The sequence below is a fragment of the Ochotona curzoniae genome, unplaced genomic scaffold (genome assembly GCF_017591425.1).
Source record: "Ochotona curzoniae isolate NIBS_2020 unplaced genomic scaffold, NIBS_Ocur_1.0 scaffold_274, whole genome shotgun sequence".
Lineage (NCBI taxonomy): Eukaryota > Metazoa > Chordata > Mammalia > Lagomorpha > Ochotonidae > Ochotona > Ochotona curzoniae.
Window position 1 is genome coordinate 5642463 of NW_024467101.1, and position 17136 is coordinate 5659598.

The 17136-nt window shown below is 54.8% G+C and overlaps 1 protein-coding gene across 2 annotated transcripts in view; it reads left to right on the top strand.

The window, feature by feature from the left end:
* The window catches only part of BCR (BCR activator of RhoGEF and GTPase), a 125312-nt gene that overhangs the window by 57405 nt on the left and 50771 nt on the right, over positions 1-17136 (top strand). For both annotated transcript variants that reach the window (XM_041003517.1, XM_041003518.1), the window contains exons 2-4: positions 7577-7746; positions 13449-13553; positions 14235-14420. In XM_041003517.1, the coding sequence (XP_040859451.1) occupies positions 7577-7746; positions 13449-13553; positions 14235-14420 (461 nt within the window). The remainder of the gene's footprint in view (positions 1-7576; positions 7747-13448; positions 13554-14234; positions 14421-17136) is intronic.

The following is a 17136-nucleotide window of genomic DNA, read 5'->3' on the forward strand; positions in this document are numbered from 1 at the left end:
GTAGGGTATTTATTTGAAAGGCAACATAACAGAGAAAGAGACAGAGAAATCTCCCACCCACTGATTCACCCCGACAAGTGACCGCGAGAGCCAGGTTGAAGCCAGGAGCTAGGAGCTTATTCTAGAGCTTCCCCTATGGATGTAAGGGCCCAAGAACTTGGGCCACCCTCTGCTGCTTTTCCCAGGCCATAAGCAGGGATCTAGAGTAGAAGTTGAGCAGCCAAGACTTGAACCAATGCTCATATGGGGTGCTGGCACTACAAGTGGTACCTTAACCCCACTGCACCACAGGGTACATTCATAGCCTGAGCTGGGCTTTCTGCTACCGGGATGGGCTCCATCAACCTTGACAGTTTCTGCTTCTTCACCCTTTCCCCCCGCTGAGTCCCTCAATGTGACCAGTGCAGATATCTGCCTTATGCACTGCTCTTGGTAACCACTTCCATAGTGGAGGGCCCTACATCCACTCAGCTGGCCCCGCTGACCCCCGCTCCCTGTGTGGGCTGTACAGATAAGACTCTGAGACCACCCGTTCATGCAGCAGGACTTGTGCCTGCCACCCTAAGACTTCCAGTTAGCATTGTGTGTTGGGTTTGGGGTGTGGTGGTAAGAGTATGATGCAGCCTCAGAGGGACCAGGCGTGGGTATGAGGCCTGGCTCCTCTGTCAATTCAAACTTTTCCTGTTCATAGGGTTCCTAGAGTCAGTTGGTGCTAGCTCAAGTGTCTGAGACCCTGCTAGCCATATGGGAGACCTGTCGAGGGTTCCTGGCCCCCATCTTAGGCCTGAGCCAGCCCAAGCAGTGATGGACATTCGGAGAGTAAACCAACAAAATAGTTTTTTTTTTTTTTAAGACTTACAGATTTGAAAGGTAGATTGACAGAGAGAAGGAAAGACAGGGAGGTCTTCTATCTGCTGGTTCACTCCCCAAATGACTGCAACAGGTAAAGCTGAGCCAATCTAAAGCCAGGAACCAGGAGATTCTTCTGGGTCTCCCACAGGGATGCATGGGCTCAAGCAGTTGGACCATCCTCCACTGCCTTCCCAGGCCACAAGCAGGGAGCTAGATGGGAAGCAGGGCCGCGGGATTAAAACTGGCGCCCATATGGTATCCTGGTGCATGCAGTGCGAGGACTCTAACCACCACACTATTGCTCCGGGCCCAAATAAGCTTTTTTTAAAATAATGTCTTCTAATTTTATTTGTGATGATGTTTACATAGTTTATGAGGATGGGAAGGGTCTAAGGTAAGGTGTTGTAGCCTTGCCAGGCCTGGTCTGCCCCCGTTCACACGCTTACCAGTGGGAGCAGGGGTCAGCAGGAGAGCCTCCCACAACCCCCCTACTGGGCTTGCACCCATTTTCCCGTACCCCCAAGTCCACATGTGCTGGTGGGTGCTGCAGCCCAGTCTGGCATGACTCACCTCACCTCGGGATCTGCTGGCAAGTGCTCTAGCCTGGCCTTACCCAGCCTGGTCCCATTTCCAGCTCTTGCTGGTGGGTGCTGCGGCCTTGCCCACCTCAGCCAGCCCCTAGTCCCAGCACTAACGTGAACCGGCTGGTGTTGTGACCCAACCTGGCCTGTCTTGTGCCCTGTACGGTTCTCGGATCTGTCAGTGAGTGCTATGAACTGTCCCAGCCTGGCCCACCCTCAGACCTGACCCCCATGTATGCCAGCGAGCACTGCAACCTGGCCTGGTCTTGGCTGCTCCCAGCCTTGGTTCTTGGTTCTTGCACTCACCTGCAGGGACTGCGTGCTGGCAGAGGAGTTCCCCAAGCTCCTCTATCAGATCGCACAGTAGCAGATCTCACATGCACCAGTGGGTCCTTGGCCCTGCCTGACTTAGTCCACCTCCTGTCCTGGCCGGAGCAATGGGCTTATGCAAGCGGTCCATACCCATTCTGCTTCTTACTATTGGTTGCTACAGCCCAGCGACATCGGTCCATTCCCAGACTCAACTCTCATGTGGTTCAGCAGGGACAGAGACCTAACTCAGCCCATCCTACACCCACTCTGGCTCTCAAGAGCTCCAGTGGGTGCTGGAGTCTAGCCTGGTCTGGTGCACTTCAGACCCAGCCTATACCCTTGCCAAGGGACACTGCAGTCATGTCAGTCCAGACCACCACCCTCATTCCAGCTCTTGTGCTTACCAGTGGGAACCGCAACCCAACCAGGCCTAGTCCCAGCCACAGATCTTACACATGCCAGTGGTTACTCTGACCCAGCTTGGCATATCCCATCCCCTGTCTTGATCTTTGCCATCAGATACTATAGCCTGGCCTGTCCTGGCCCGCTTCCAGTCCCAATTCTTGCTGGCAGATGCTGCACCTTAGCCAGCCTTGCCCATTCTGCCTCCATCCCTGGCTTATGCAAACTGGTAGGTGTTATAGCCAAGCCTGGCATGACCCACGCTCCAACCTGGCCTCCTGCACATGCCAGTGGGCTCAGTTTTGCCTGGCTCTGCCCAGTCTGCCCCTATCCAGAACCATCTGACACACTTACCAACGGGTAGAGCTGCCTTGCCTGGCCTGACCAATAGCATCCAGGCATGAACCACCTGTTCACCAGTGGGAGCTGTGGCCTACCAAGTGGTTTCCCAAGTTCTCTCACCAGGCCCACTCCCAAACCCAGGTTGCACATGTACCTGCAAGTGCTAGGCCCTCACCTAGTATAGTCTGCCCACTATGTCCTGGCCTTTGTATGAGCTGTTAGATGTTGTGGCCTGGCCCACCCCAAACCCTTTTTGGGGTATACCTGTAGGTGCTGCAGCCTGGAGCTGCTGGGCCTGCTTCCAGTCTCAGCACCCATGAGTGTCAGAGGGTTCCCTGGTCATGCCTAACTCAGCTCATCACCACCCCTAGCTCTTAAGCTAACCAGCGTAAATTACAGTTCCACAGGGGTTAGCCCACATATCCCCCACAGAATCTGCCCCGGATTCTCTTGCATGCTGGTTAGTGTCATGGCCCAGCCTAACGCGTCCCATTCCCCGTTCCGACATTCACTGGCAGGTACTATGATCTAGCCCTGCCAGGCAGGCCCCCAGCCCTAGCTTTAGTGTGCACCATTGAGTGGTAATTGGTTGTGGTCTACACTAACTAATCCAGTTTAGGCCTTCCACGTGGGCTGGTGTATCATTCTGACCCATAAATGTCCTCCAGCCTCTCTCCTCCAAACTGCCTGGTCTCTGCCCCCTCACTTACCTGCAAGTACAGTGGCCTTGTCTTTAGGAGGCCCTCAAAAGTCAATCCTCATCTACCCATAGATCCCAGCGATGGCCTGAGTGATGCTTAGTACTGTCCTTTCTGCACCTGCCTCCAGAAGTGCAGGCTGGAGTTGAGGGGGCAGGTAGCAGGCGTTTCTGCCCTGCTCTTTCAAAAGCTGAGGCCTCCCCACTTCTTAGGGACACTTTGATCCCCAAAGCAGCCACAGATACCTCCCAGTCATCCTCCCAGCCCTGCCTGCAGGAGCCAGGCTTGGATGCCAAGGCCCCACCTGTGAGTGTGGAATTTGCTCTCAGGACCAGATTGTGGATGGATATCTAGTCCAGAGGTGGCTGTGCCCAGGGACCTGCTCTGTCCCAACTGTGGTTTCCCCATGCTTCTCCCAGAAGGGCTCTGGGACCAGGGACAGGGTGCAGGAGCCAGGCTGGAGATGGACCCTGACAGACACATCATGCTCATCTCTATGGAGACCTCCTGGCCACAGCTGGCCTGGTCACAGCTGGCCCAGCCACCAGATGTTTGATCTGCTCTCAGCTTCATAAATAAACATGGCCAGGTTATTTGCTGCCAGTATAAACAGGGAATGGGTGCCCAGCTTGCCTGTGTTCCCTGAATGGCTGAATTCCTGCCCTGGCCTCACTTCCTCCCTGGGAGCCCCCTTCCCTTCCTTTCTCTCCACCCAGTGTGTGTTTATCAGAATTGTTCCCCAGTCCGTGGCACTTCCCCCCACCCCCTAGTTTTCTGGTTCAGGGAGGAACTCAGGGCATGGCCTTGTCCTTCCCCTCACCTCCTGCTAAGGGTTTCCAGGGGCCCAAGTTTGGGCTGGTGGCTGGGTTCCTGGAGAACTTCATTGCCAGTGGCCACTGAAGGGGAGAATGGGCACCCACCAGGTGCAGTGAGCCTGGGAACTACACTGCACGGCCTGCAGGGGGGCGGGTGGTGTTGGTGGCAGGGTTGTACCAGTGTGGCTTGGAGCCATCATTCCACTTTGTGGCCCTGTGAATCCGAGAAGGCACAGATGTGGCCTCCCCAGCATACAGTGGCCCCACTCAGCAGTCTTCACCCTTGTGATGGTGTGAGACCAGTATTACGTGTTCTGCAGAAACTGTACTTTGAATCTTGACTCTTGGCCTCTCCCGTGGGCTGGGGACATGCGTCCCCCTGTGGGCCCTGAGGTCACCAAGCACACTGCACACACCCCTTTCCTCTACTAGAATAAGTGGCTGTTTGTGTGCCTGTCCGGGCTGGGATCCCTGGCAGGTGTGCGGTTCATTGGAACAGCTGTCACCTTCCTGAACGTCTCAAAGCCTTGGCATCCCAGGCCCCGTCTGTCTGAAAGGTAGAACAACAGAGTTGCTCCCAGCGATTGATTGCATTTCTTCTGAGGCTCACAGCTGCCAGGGTTGGGCCAGGCCACCGTCAGGAGCCACAAACTCAAGTCCTTGTCTCCTGTGTAGATGACAAGAACCCAAGGGCTTGAGCCAGGAACTGCTTGCCGACTTGCCGCCTCCCAGCATGTACCTCAGCAGGAAGCTGGAGTCAGGGACAGAGGCAGGTGCCTATGTCTTCAGTACCCTGTGTTCACTTTCTACTTGTGGTTTCTGCTTTAGGTAGCGTTCTCTCTCTTTTTCCTGGAAAGTAGCTATATTAGGAAGACGAAGAGATTGCAGGCATGCTTGTAGCAGCTAAGAAGGAATTCTGGAATCTTCCAAGACTTAGATTCTGTTCCTTCTGTTCCTCAGACCTCTCACTCCAGCCTGGTCTTGAGCAAGAACTTGACCTGCCGTTTTCCTCCCATCATTTGCAGGCTCTGACAGGTGCTGAACCATTGAATTCTCGAGCAGGTTACTGGTATAGCTTCGCTCCTTTGAACTGTGGTAGACAAGAACGCACTGCTCCTGAAACAGAAAAAAAAAAATAAAATCATTGAATTAGTGGTGTGTTTAAAACAGGCAGAGCTGTTTGCTGGCTTTAGCTGTTGATGGGGAAGCGTGACTGAGATCCCCACTGACCCTGACCTGTCCTTTGGTCCTGCCGAAGGGCAAGATTTTCCACTGGATGTCAGTGGAGAAGGCCAACAGCTGGACCTCTGAATTGCCTTTGGTTCTAGAGACAGTGGGGACTTTGAGATTCCTCTAAACGCCAAGATCTGGGCCTTACATGGCAGAGGAAGGGACTTTGGGTAGTTTGGGGACCTTGGGTTTAACACTCGCAAGAGAGATGGCAATACCTTTCTTCCACGCCCCTGAGGGGTCAGTGTTGTAGCACAGCTAGGTTAAGCCACTGTCTGTGGTACCAGCATCTCATGAGCACGTGTTTGAGACCCTTCTGTTTCCTGCTAACATACATGAGAAAGCAGCAGAAAGGAACTGGTCCAGTTCCTTGGGCCCCTGCACCCACTTGGGAGAACTGGATGGAGCTCCAGGGTCCTGGCTTCAGCCTGGTCCAGCCCCTGTGGAAGATTCATTCTCTCTCTCTCTCCCCTCCTCCCCCCAACTCTGTCTTTCCAATAAAGAAAGAAATGTTTTTAAAAAGGAAGGGAGGGGCCTGGCACGGTGGCCTAGCAGCTAAAATCCTCGCCTTGAACGTGTCGAGATCCCATGTGGGCGCCAGTTCTAATCCCGGTGGCCCCACTTCCCATCCAGCTCCCTGCTTGTGGCCTGGGAAAGCAGTCAAGGATGGCCCAAAGCCTTGGAACCCTGCACCCGCTTGGGAGATCCAGAAGAAGCTTGTGGCTCCTGGCTTCTGATCAGTGCAGCTCTGGCCGTTGCGGTCACTTGGGGAGTAAAACATTGGACAGAAGATCTTCATCTCTGTATATCTGCCTTTCCAATAAAAATAAATAAATCTTAAAAAAAAAAAAAAAAGGTGTGTGTTGGGGGAGGCACTCAGGAGCCTGGGGCAGTCATCCAAGAAGGGGCGTCAGGCCCAATTCAGAGTGGGTTGGATGGCAGGCAGGCTGAAGCCCTCCCCAGTGAGGTGGCAGGACGAGCCAGCCTACTGAAATCTGCATTTCAGATATCAGGCGAGTTTAGGGTGAAATGGCTGTAGACTGGAATCTGCATTTCAAAGTCTTAAGCAAGCAGCATAGAAAGTCATTGTGGGGGAGACTGGGCAGAGTAAGGGAGACAACTGCATGTTCACATGCTCCCACATTCTCATGATTACCCGCACAGAGTCTGACCATAAGGCTGGGTCCCTTGGCCTCACCTGGGGGAGGCCTCTCTCTCTCTCTCTCTCTCTCTCACACACACACACACAGAGCACACACACATTCTGAGACAGAAGCCACATGGCCTAGGCAGTCCCCCCAGCTGCGTGTAGACACCTGTGCCATCCCACAGATGACGGTGACACAGCCAGTGCAGTACCAGGCCCCAGGTGGGGTGGCAGTGGGTCTCAGTCCTAGCTGCCTGCTGGAATCCCCACCCACCCATCCTGACCTCACTCCAGAGAAGCCTTTACGACCAGCAGGGTCCTCCCCCCCAGCACATGCATCTGCCACAGGACGTCAGGGTGTGTGTGTCAGTGTTGGACATGGATGTCTTCTGCTTTCAAAGCTCTCCAGGTAGAACCCAGCATTGTAGCGTGTGAAGCTGCCACCTGTGACAATGGCATAACATTTGGGCATGAGTTCAAGTCTTGGCTGCTTCACTTCCCATCCAGCTCCCTGCTGATGCACCTGGGAGAGCAGCAGAAGGTGGCCCAAAGTGCCTGGGCCCCTATCACCCACATGGGAGACGCAGGTGAAGTTCCTGGCTTTGGCTATTGCTGCCATCTAGGGAGTAAACCAGAGGATGGAAGATCTTTCTTGTCTTTCAGTCTCTATGTGTTTCAAATACATTCTAAAAATCTTTTTTAAAAAATCATTTTTTCCTGTGCCTTCTTGTACCAGGCCATTTTCAGGTTTCAGTGGCAGGAAAAAAAAGCAGAGCAGGATGAGTTCAGGAGGTGCCACTGGTGTAGCTCCCTAGGTGCCAGCAAGGGTCTGAGAAGGGGCATACACCTCTCTGTCCTTGCGTGGTCCACTTTGCAGTCTAGGAGTTGGATCCACCTGCTCCTGGGAATGCTTTGGACAAAGCCGTCATCCTTTTCCAGGCGTGCCTCCTCATCTCCTGGGGAGGTAAGCACTGGACAAGGCCTATTTACAGCAACCTCTGGCTGCAAACATCACCCCATTCGAGTTTGACAGACGTAGCTCTGGGAAACTAGGCAGGCTGACTGCTCAGGTCAAAGTAGCCAAGAAAGTGGACACAGCGATGCCCTAGCCTCTGCACCATGTCCCAGGACCAACAGCCGTCCGTCCCCCCCCGCCCCCGCCTGTCTCTAACGCCAGCTGCTTCTTTGCACTCACAGACACCTCGTTTGGAACGTCCCCCGGGTATGGTTGTGCCGCAGACCGGGCGGAGGAGCAGCAGCGCCGGCACCAGGACGGGCTGCCCTACGTTGACGACTCGCCCTCCTCCTCCCCTCACCTCAGCAGCAAGGGCAGGGGCAGTCGGGATGCTCTGGAGTCGACCAAAGCGGTGAGTCTCCAGGTGTGCACCTGCCTCACCCGGCAGGTGTGAATGGATGTAGGCAGGTGGGGTGGAGCTCAGCTCTGACCCAGCCCTTGTCATCCTGGGGGCTTCTGGCGGGCGCCTGGCAGGTAGGCGATGCCCTGAGACAGACGGCGCTGCTGCAGCGTGCCCACATCCAGGTGCAGATTCTGCAGGATGTATTGAACCTCAGGAGACCAGGGATGCTTTGTAACCTGAGTGCGAGCGAGCACTCAGCAGCCTTGGCTTTTTGAGTCTGAGAGGACAGGGGTGGGCGATGGTTGGTCCCAGGCCACCAGCAGATCGTCACAGTAGCTTTAGCCGCGGCCCCTTGCCCCCTGCAGAGCACACCTGCCTTCTTTTCCCCATGGAGGGGGGAATGTGGGGGTGTTTGGGAGATGCTGGGAACAGCTTCACCTGTCAAACCCAGGGTCTGTCCCACGCATGCTCTGGTCTGTTCCCTCAGTAACAATGCCGTGGACGTGCTGTGAACTTTTATACATAAAGGCACAGAGCTAGGTTCTTAGGGTCAGGTGGTTCATGGAGGAGGGAGCCATGTCCAGCAGACTGGCACTGCCACATGGAGGCCTGTGGACTGCCCCCACTCACTGTCATTGGGGTGGTTGCACAGAGTGGGGTCTATCTGGCCTGGTGTATGTGGTGGTGGGGGCACCTCCTCAGTGCTTAGGGGACCACCTTCTGCTACTAGGGCCAAGCCACCTCCTCTGACACCCTTGAGCCCTTCACTGTCCCAGGGCCATCACTCTTGTCTGTCTGTTGGGGCCCTGGTTACAGATGCCTCCTCATTTCTGGGTGATTCCTGGGTCCTGAAAACAGGGAAGGCACCAGTCACATGGAGTGGATAGATCAGCTCTCGCTTTGCTCTGTGGATCCCCCAGCCACAGGATGAATTATTCCCCCATCTTTGTCACTTCTGACCATGTCAGCTATGGCTGGGGCTTCTTGTTCCGAAAGCTGAGTCTGAGAATGAAAACCAGCCTGTCACACACACCTGCTACCGCCTTGCACGCAGCACATGCTGCCACCTTTATGAGGCTTCTTTAAAAAAAAATTTTTTTTTAATTGGAAAGTCAGATATACAGAGAGGAGAGACAGAAAAGATCTTCCATCCGATGATTCATTCCCCAAGTGACCGCAGTGATCAGCCAGAGCTGCGCTGATCCAAAGCCGGGAGCCAGGAGCTTCTTCCGGGTCTCCCACACATGTTCAGGGTCTCTACGCTTTGGGCCGTCCTTGACTGCTTTCCCAGGCCACGAACAGGGAGCTGGCTGGGAAACAGGGCCGCCAAGACATGAACCGACACCCATGTGGGATCCTGGCATGTGCAAGGCGAGGACTTTAGCCTCTAGGCTACCACGCCAGGTCCCTTTATGAGGCTTCTTAAAAGATTTACTTGAAAGGCAGAGTTATTGGAAAAAGGAGAAACAGAAACATCCTCCATCCACTGGTTTGCTCCCCTAAAGGCTGGAGCTAGGCTTATATGAAGCCAGGAGCCTGGAGCTTCCTCTGGATCTCCCACCTGAGTTCAGGGTCCCAAGCACTTGGGCCTCACTCAGCTGCTTTCCCAGGCCATTAGCAGGGAGCTCAATCGAAGCAGAGCAGCCAGGACTTGAACCAGTGCCCGTATGGGATGTTAGTTCCACAGACAGAGGTTTAGCCCACTACTGTATGGCAATGACTCCTCGGAGGCTTTGCATTCCAAGACCAGTGTGTGGTGGTTTATAGCTAACAGCCCAGAGGTGAATTCACTTGCTCAGGTACACACAGTGTGACAATGACGTTTGAAGCCCTCCTGACTCCTCCTCCTCCTCTTGCTGCATGATTGATGACTGAGAGAGACCCTCAGAACTCTGAACCAGTGAGGCTGAGTCGCAGCTTCGAGAGATTGGTCCCTACAGAAGGGCTGAGGTCTTGGTGCACCTTCTGGCCCAGAGGGGAAGCCAGTCTGTCTGCTCCATGCCCACCCCAGGCCCTGCGTGGCTGGGGTTCCCACCCCATCAGGCTTCTGTCTTAGTGGAGTCCAGCCTGTACTTTTCAGCTCCACAGTGCAGGGAATTCTTTCATATCCTAGCTTCCCCTCACTGCATCGGGGCCTCACAGCAGATCTTGAGGTTTTGTTCATGTTACACACGTGGTGGGTGGGGGCTCACGTTTGTGCCTGCTGGTTCTGGAAGTCTCCGTTCCCAGGCACATGCATCTCCTGGTGCAGAGCAGGTGTCGGGAGGCATGTGTGGGGAGTGGGGTGATTTTCCGCTGGAGAAGAGCTGGGTGGCTCCATTCCAGCATCCCCGCCCACCCTGATGCATTTGAAGCTCCCTTCACTGCCAGCTCTTTCATTTTTCCATTTCTGACTTGAAGATGTGGTTGGTTGCTTCCCACGGCCCCCATGAACCTAACCAGCCAGCAGGAGTGGCAGGCCTCCTTTTCCCTCCTAGAGCTGCTCCCCACCCACCCAGGCCCTCATCTGCTCCTTACAGCCCAGCTCAAGTGTCTGGGGCTCCTAGGACTGCTCTGAGAGCCCCTTCTTGGGAACCAGGCAGGGGGTGTTTAGTGGGACTTGCATGGGTCGACACGTCTTTCCCAGAAGCACCTGGGACGGAGGGAAGGACTTGGGCAGGTGGATTTATTGGGAGGGCTCATGGTGATGGAGATTGGGCACAGCCTGGCCTGCATGCATGGGTGTCCCCATTCGCAGGATGGGTGTACCCACAGATTGCGTGTTCCTGGCCTGGGGTATGTGCACTGAGCTTCTCTGGTCACCTGGCATGGGTAGTGGTGGCATGGTTATGAGGAAGGGCCTCCTCACACTGGACACCCCTCAGCTGTGACTCCTGCCTTCCCTCACCTTGGCCTGGCAGCTGATGCTGGGCAGTGTCCCCTGGACCCCCTTCAGCAGAGCCCATCTCATAGTCAGGAGTCTGGTTTGTCTGGGTCAGTCCTTCACACATTGGGTTTGGTAGAGTTTGGCAGGAAGACGTGTCTTCCCGGTGTGCCTCTCCTCCCTCTTACTGCAGGCCCAGCCGATGAACTGACCGACCAACTGACTGACTGTGCTCCCAGGCCCTGTCTGAGAACTGGCAGTGCTGCCCAGGGCTATAAATAGCCTGGTGCCAACCCTGCCCTTTGCTTCTCTTTCCCTTCCCCATCTCCTTTCCAAATGAGAAGAGCTTGGCTGCTTTCCTGCTACCAGCTCTGTACTCCGGGGTGGTGGTGGTGGGTGGGGATACGACTTGGCAGAAGGTTAGGAGCTCTCTTGCTGGTATCTTCCTTCCGCTCGGCGCCTTCCCTGCCCCCAGATGTTCCCTGGAAGAGTGGATATCCCACCCCCATAGAACTGGGAGTAGGTGGATCAGCCCCAGTGCTCCCAGCAGCCTGGTGGACTCCCCGGGCCCGCCGGATTCCTGGTGCTCACACAGTAGCCAGATTTGTTCTCAGCACTGGGAGGGGTGGATGGCAGCGGTGGCGGCAGCTGGAAAGACCTACTGTTTCCTTCATCTCTCCCTCTCCTGTGTAAGGCAGGGAGCTGTGTCTTGGTCACATGGGAAGCGACATGCAGGGCACCATTGACACAGAGATGACGGCGTCCCCACCCCCAGCCCCACTCCATGTATCTGTGCCTGCTGTGGGCAGTGACTTAGCCCAAGTACCTGCCCACCAAGGGTAGGCTCAGCTAGCAGTCCTGGTTTTACCCAGGACCCTTAGATTAAGATACCCTACACACATACCTTTTTTAAAAATAATAATGTTAAAACTCGGCACCCAGCTGGGTCTTCCAGACCCACTAGCTGATTTAGTTACAAGATTATGAAATGCATCTTTGCTGTGTTTCAGGCATAGCTGTGGCCTGGAGGCCACCCCTCCCCACGCAGGATGCAGCTGCAGATACATGCATACACTTAGGCCTACACACTTACACACCTGCACACAGGCGTGCACTCACAGCAGCTTACACACACAGTGCACGCCTGCAGCTACTTAAGGCAGTCCCAGGAGGACGTGGTGCAAGTCCTGGCCACACAGGTGCTCTGAGAGGACTAAGAGGATTGTACCTTGCTTCTACAGTTTATGTCCAGTTAGCCTGAGACCATGGGACTCACTGGGCTGACTAGACGTTCAATGTGAACCGTGATGGGCTTCCTTCCTGCCAGGCCAGGGGCAGCAGGGTTTGGAGGACTACAGAGAAGCCACATTAGGGAGACCTGGATGCCAGGATGCCGAGACCCTCTTGAGCCCTGAGCAGGCTTCGGTCAGGCCCTTGTTCAGAGTTCTCAAGGAGCGGGTGTGTGACATCCTCTGAAGGCAATGGCGAATGTCAACACCTGCTGAGTAGAGACCGGGGATGGTGTCCCAACGGTCCCTCAAGGCACAGGAGAACTCCTCAAGCTCCCCTTCTCCCCCAGAGACTCCTCTAGCCCCGGCTGGTAGCAGTGCCCATGGCGAGAAGCTTTAGTGACTTCCCCAGGGCTGGGCAGGGCTGTACAGAGCCGGGGTGACCCCCCAGCCCCATGCAGTTATAGGGAACTGCTTTCATGTGCCCAGGTGTGGGTTGGAGATTCAAAGTGGAGCAACCAGGACTCAAACCGGCACTCCTTTGGGGTGCCTGTGCTGTAGATGGCAGGTTTACCTGGTAAGCCCCAGTGCTAGCCCCAAGGCTTAGTGCTTCTTAGTTAAAGTTCACTCCTGTGGGAATCAAATGATCCTGCAAGAACTTCCTCATTGGCTCCAAGGATGATCCCTTGGCCTAATCCCTCCCACTAGGCTCCGCCTCTTAAAGGCCCCATCACCTCAGATCCTACATCAGCCTCTGGCAGTGGAAGGCAGACACAGGAATATAAGGGAAGGAACATAATCCAGCTAGGATCTGGAGCGGGGATCCCCAGGGATGTGGAACAGTCCAACCCTGTATCCCAAAAGCACCAGAATGTCGACTGGGCGGCTAAGCAGGAATGTTGATGGGAAGGGGGACTTGCTGAGAGCCCACCTGTAAGAGAGGCTTTGCCAGCAGTCAGATCCTATAAGGCAGGATTCAGGTACTGGAGCCAGGGATTCCCTTGGGCAAACATCTGCAGCTGCAGCTGCCAGCCCCTTGCCCCTATAGCAGGGAGGGGCAGGGGCAAGGCTGCTGCCAGGCCTGGGCTGTGCCAGTCCAAGGGTCAGATGTCAGCAGCAGTCAGAAGACCCGGGTGAGGCAGGCACCAGGTGAGAAGCTTAGAAAGTGTGGGCTTGGGCTCCAGCTGGAGCTGGCAGGAAGCTGTGAGTAGCCGTGGGGTGGATGAGGTCTTTGACACCCCCTGGGCACAGCCTCCAGCCAGAGCTGTGTTTGAGAGGGCTTCCTGCTTGCTGTGCCAACCGTAGACCCTTCTTCCTCTCCTGGGCTCTGTTGGAGCAGCCACTTTTGTGGAGAGAGGCCACCCCACTAAGACTAAGACTGGCCCTTTGGCTTGGCCAGATGACCCATCTGGCACCGCATGGGTGGCTGAGCGCACACTGAGGCTTTGTGTCTCCCTTCCAATGCAATGAGCAACCCTCTGGTCAGGACAGGGAGGAGAGGGTGGTGCCCAACAACTGACAAGCCAACTTCTTTCCCTCCCCAGACAGGGTTGTCTCCAGCAGCCATGCTGCCCACCCCACCATCCCCAGTCTGACTTTCCTGTCCGTTTCTCTTGCAGAATGAGCTGGACTTGGAGAAAGGCCTGGAGATGAGAAAATGGGTTCTCTCTGGAATCTTGGCCAGTGAGGAGACCTACCTGAACCACCTGGAGGCTCTGTTGCTGGTGAGAGAGGCCTTGGCGGTACGGGGGTTGCAGTATGGGATGGGGTCCTATCCTCCCACACATCTCCCCATCCCCAGGGAACAGGCTACCCTCCATGGAGTCACAGGTGCACCTGTGGGAGGGCGCAGATCTTCCACCTCTGCGGAAATCTTTTTTCCCACCAAGAGGCAGTGAATACCAGGGAAGAACAAGCTATCGGCCACATTGCTGGGTTTTCTCTTGTGGAGGGGGGTGGAGAGTGGGTAATGTGGATTTTAAAACAGAAGCAGGAGGGTGTGTCACTGGCATAGCCGGTTAAACATCTGTCTGTGGCACCGGCATCCCTAACGGGAGCCAGTTCGAGTCTGGTCTGCTGCCTTTCAGATCCAGCTCCCTGCTGATGGCCTGGGAAAGGTAGCAGAGGATGGCCCAAGTGCTTGGGCCCCTGCTGCCCATGTGAGAGCTGAATCAAACTCCTGGCTTCCAGTTGGCCCAGCTCTGGCCCACTGTGGTCAGTTGGGGAATGGATCAGGGGATGGAAGATCTCACTCCCTATCTCTCATCATCTCTCCTTCTGCCTTTTCAATAAAAATAAACGAACGGATGGATGAGCGAATCCCACATCACCACCTGCTTCAGTGGTGGTACCTGGGCACCTGCCCAATGGATGCCCTCTCACTGTGCGCCCCTGCTGCCTTGCAGCCCATGAAGCCATTGAAAGCTGCCGCCACCACGTCTCAGCCGGTGCTGACGAGCCAGCAGATTGAGACCATCTTCTTCAAAGTGCCTGAGCTTTACGAGATCCACAAGGACTTCTATGACGGGCTTCTCCCCCGCGTGCAGCAGTGGAGCCACCAGCAGCGAGTGGGCGACCTCTTCCAGAAGCTGGTGAGGGCTGCAGGGGTGTCTGGGTGGGGACCAGGCCGTCCTGTGTTCTGCAGGTGCAGGCCTGCTTGCCTACCTGCCGAGGAGACTCAAGTGGGAAAGTGAATGAGTATCGGGTATGTGTGTGTGTGTGTGTGTGTGTCTGTCTGTCTGTCTGTCTGTCTGTCTGTCTGTCTCAGAGCCTGGGATGCCAGAGGGCAGGGTACAAGGAAGGAGAGGCCAAGGAGGGTGGGAGTGGGGAGCCTACTTTGGTTCGGGACCCTCGAGCAGGCCATCCTCCAATCTCCTTCACACTTGTTACGTCATGGGGTTCCTTCTAGGTGTACCCAGCTTCTAGTCTACAAACCAGTCCCAGCCACCCAGGGGAAATCGCCCTTGAAGACTGAAGTGATATGAGACTGGGGGTGTGTGCGTAGCGGGTGCGGGTGTCCTGGATGGAATAGAGCAGGGATTTGTAGTGGTGTTTTTGTTTTGTTTTGTGTAGTAGTTATCAGACTCAAAAACCCTTGAAGTGGCTTGACTTAAAACAGCTAAGAGAATAGGCTTTTTTTTTTTTTTAAAGATGTCTCTATTTGGAAGGCAGAGTACATGGTCAGGAGAAATAGAGCTTCCATCAGCTGGTTCACTCACCATATGTTCTCAACATGCAGCACTGAGGCCAGGAGTTTGGAACTCCCGTCTGGGCTCTCACTTAGGTAGAGCAGTCCAGGGACTTGGGCCATCTTGTGCTGCTTTTCCGAGCACTTAAACAGAACTAGGTCACAGAACTGGAAACAGAGGAGCCAGGACTTGAATTGGCACCCAGATAGGATGTGAGCGTCCTGAGGGGTAGCAGCCTAGCCCATCATGCCACAACACCGGTCACCCTCCCTGCTCCCCTGGAATCTCCTGCACCAGAATAAAATGACGTTTCGATTAATTAAATTTGAGAAAGTGATTGAGCTCCGGTCTACTGGTTCCCTCTCTAAATGCCTGCAAGAGCCAAGCTGAACCCAGGGGTTTGGAACTCAGTCTGCCATATTTAACCTAAACGAGCCATGCCTTATTGCCTACCACAGTCTTTGTCAGTGGGGAGCTGGAATTAGGAGCCAGAGTTGGGTATCCAACCCAAGAATCCCAGCATCTCAGCCAGCATCCTGACTGCTCAGCCACACACCTGCCTCTAAGCGGTCCCTTAATTCCATTTTGTTTTGTTTTCATGAACTTATTAGTAAAGTCCTTTCAAGCAATGCAGAGAGGATCGAGGTGGGTCCCCTGCCTTGACTTTCACCCTGTATCTGCCCTTACGCCAAAAGGAATACTCTCCCCCAACCCCTGCCCCACCCTCAGCGGCTGTCATGTTGAAGACAGGTGGAGTAAGGGCCAGGACTGGCCAGGAACCCACAGGCGTTCTTGAATTTAGGACAGTTTAAGTCTCACAAAGTTGATCCTCTGTGAAGTCAGGAGCCATCTGTGTCTGGTTTGGGTGACCGTAGGATCCCCGTGTAGGTGTAAGAGGTAGAAACATGTTGTGGAATGACAGAAGCCCAAGGGGAAGGTAGCTCAGTGGGGCTGAGCAAACCAGAGATTTTCCTGTAAAAATTAATTTGGGGGGCGGGGGCGGGTGACAGTGCTGGCATCAAGGCATCGCCACCTGTGACACCTATATTCTATATGGACATCATTTCATGCCCCAGCTGCTCCACTTCTGATCCAGCTCCCTGCTGATGCACCTCAGAAAAGCAGTGGAAGATGACCACAGTGTCTGGGTCCCTGCACTCGTGTGGGAGACCTGGAGGAAACTCTTGGCTCCTTGCTTCTGCCTGGCCCAGCTCTAGCTGTCTGTCGCAGCTGTCTGGAGAGTGAACCAGAAAATTGAAGATCTCTCTGTCCTTTCTAATTCTGACTTCTAAGTAAATAAATAAATCTTTAAATAAAATAGAGTTGCCAGGGACCGGCGCATGAAGTATTCCACTGAAGGGGCTGATGGGGCTCCACATTCCTACACTGACCAGGCCACACCCAGGAGAAGTTTTAGATTCAGATTCACTTGTAATTGAGACAAGAATGACTGTAGAAGTTATCTAAAAGACTGAATCTGAGACAGGGCCAGAGTAGAGCTAGGGAGCTAGGAATGAGCATCCAGTCAGGGCAGCCCACGTATCTGTGTGAGGTGACCCCACCCCTGGAAAGCAGAGCCAGGCAGCTGGCCATCAGAGTCACCCCGCAAGGTGGCTGCCCTACCTGGAAGACTCTGGGAGAGGGGTGCCTTGTGGACGCGTGTGGCTGGGATCTCCTGTCCCAAACCCTGACCCTGTTTTCTGGGAGCCCTTGGGAGCCTCCTGTGCATGGGCTCCCTCTCTGGAATCTTTGTCCCAGATGGGACCGGTCCAGGCCATCAGTACATCCAGAGCCCAAGGCTGCTGTGAGGCAACATCTTTTCCCTCTGTCACTGCTCTGGGCTGCAGGAGCTGGGACCAGGGGGAAGCAGCAGGAGGCGGAGGAGGAGGTATACTCAGTCTGCTCTCAGTCTTGCCTCCTGCTGGGACTCCTTGCTCCGTGATCAGAAAGGGCAGAAGGCTGTGTGCTGATGAAGGTGCCTCCCTACTTTTGGGTCGTACCACCACCACCACCACCACACCATCACTCCCCTATGCTAAGTCAGCGAGCTTAAAGGCCAGTGGCTTCCACTGACCCGGAAGCCTGTGGAGGCAACAGAGAATCGTGTTGGAAAAAAACA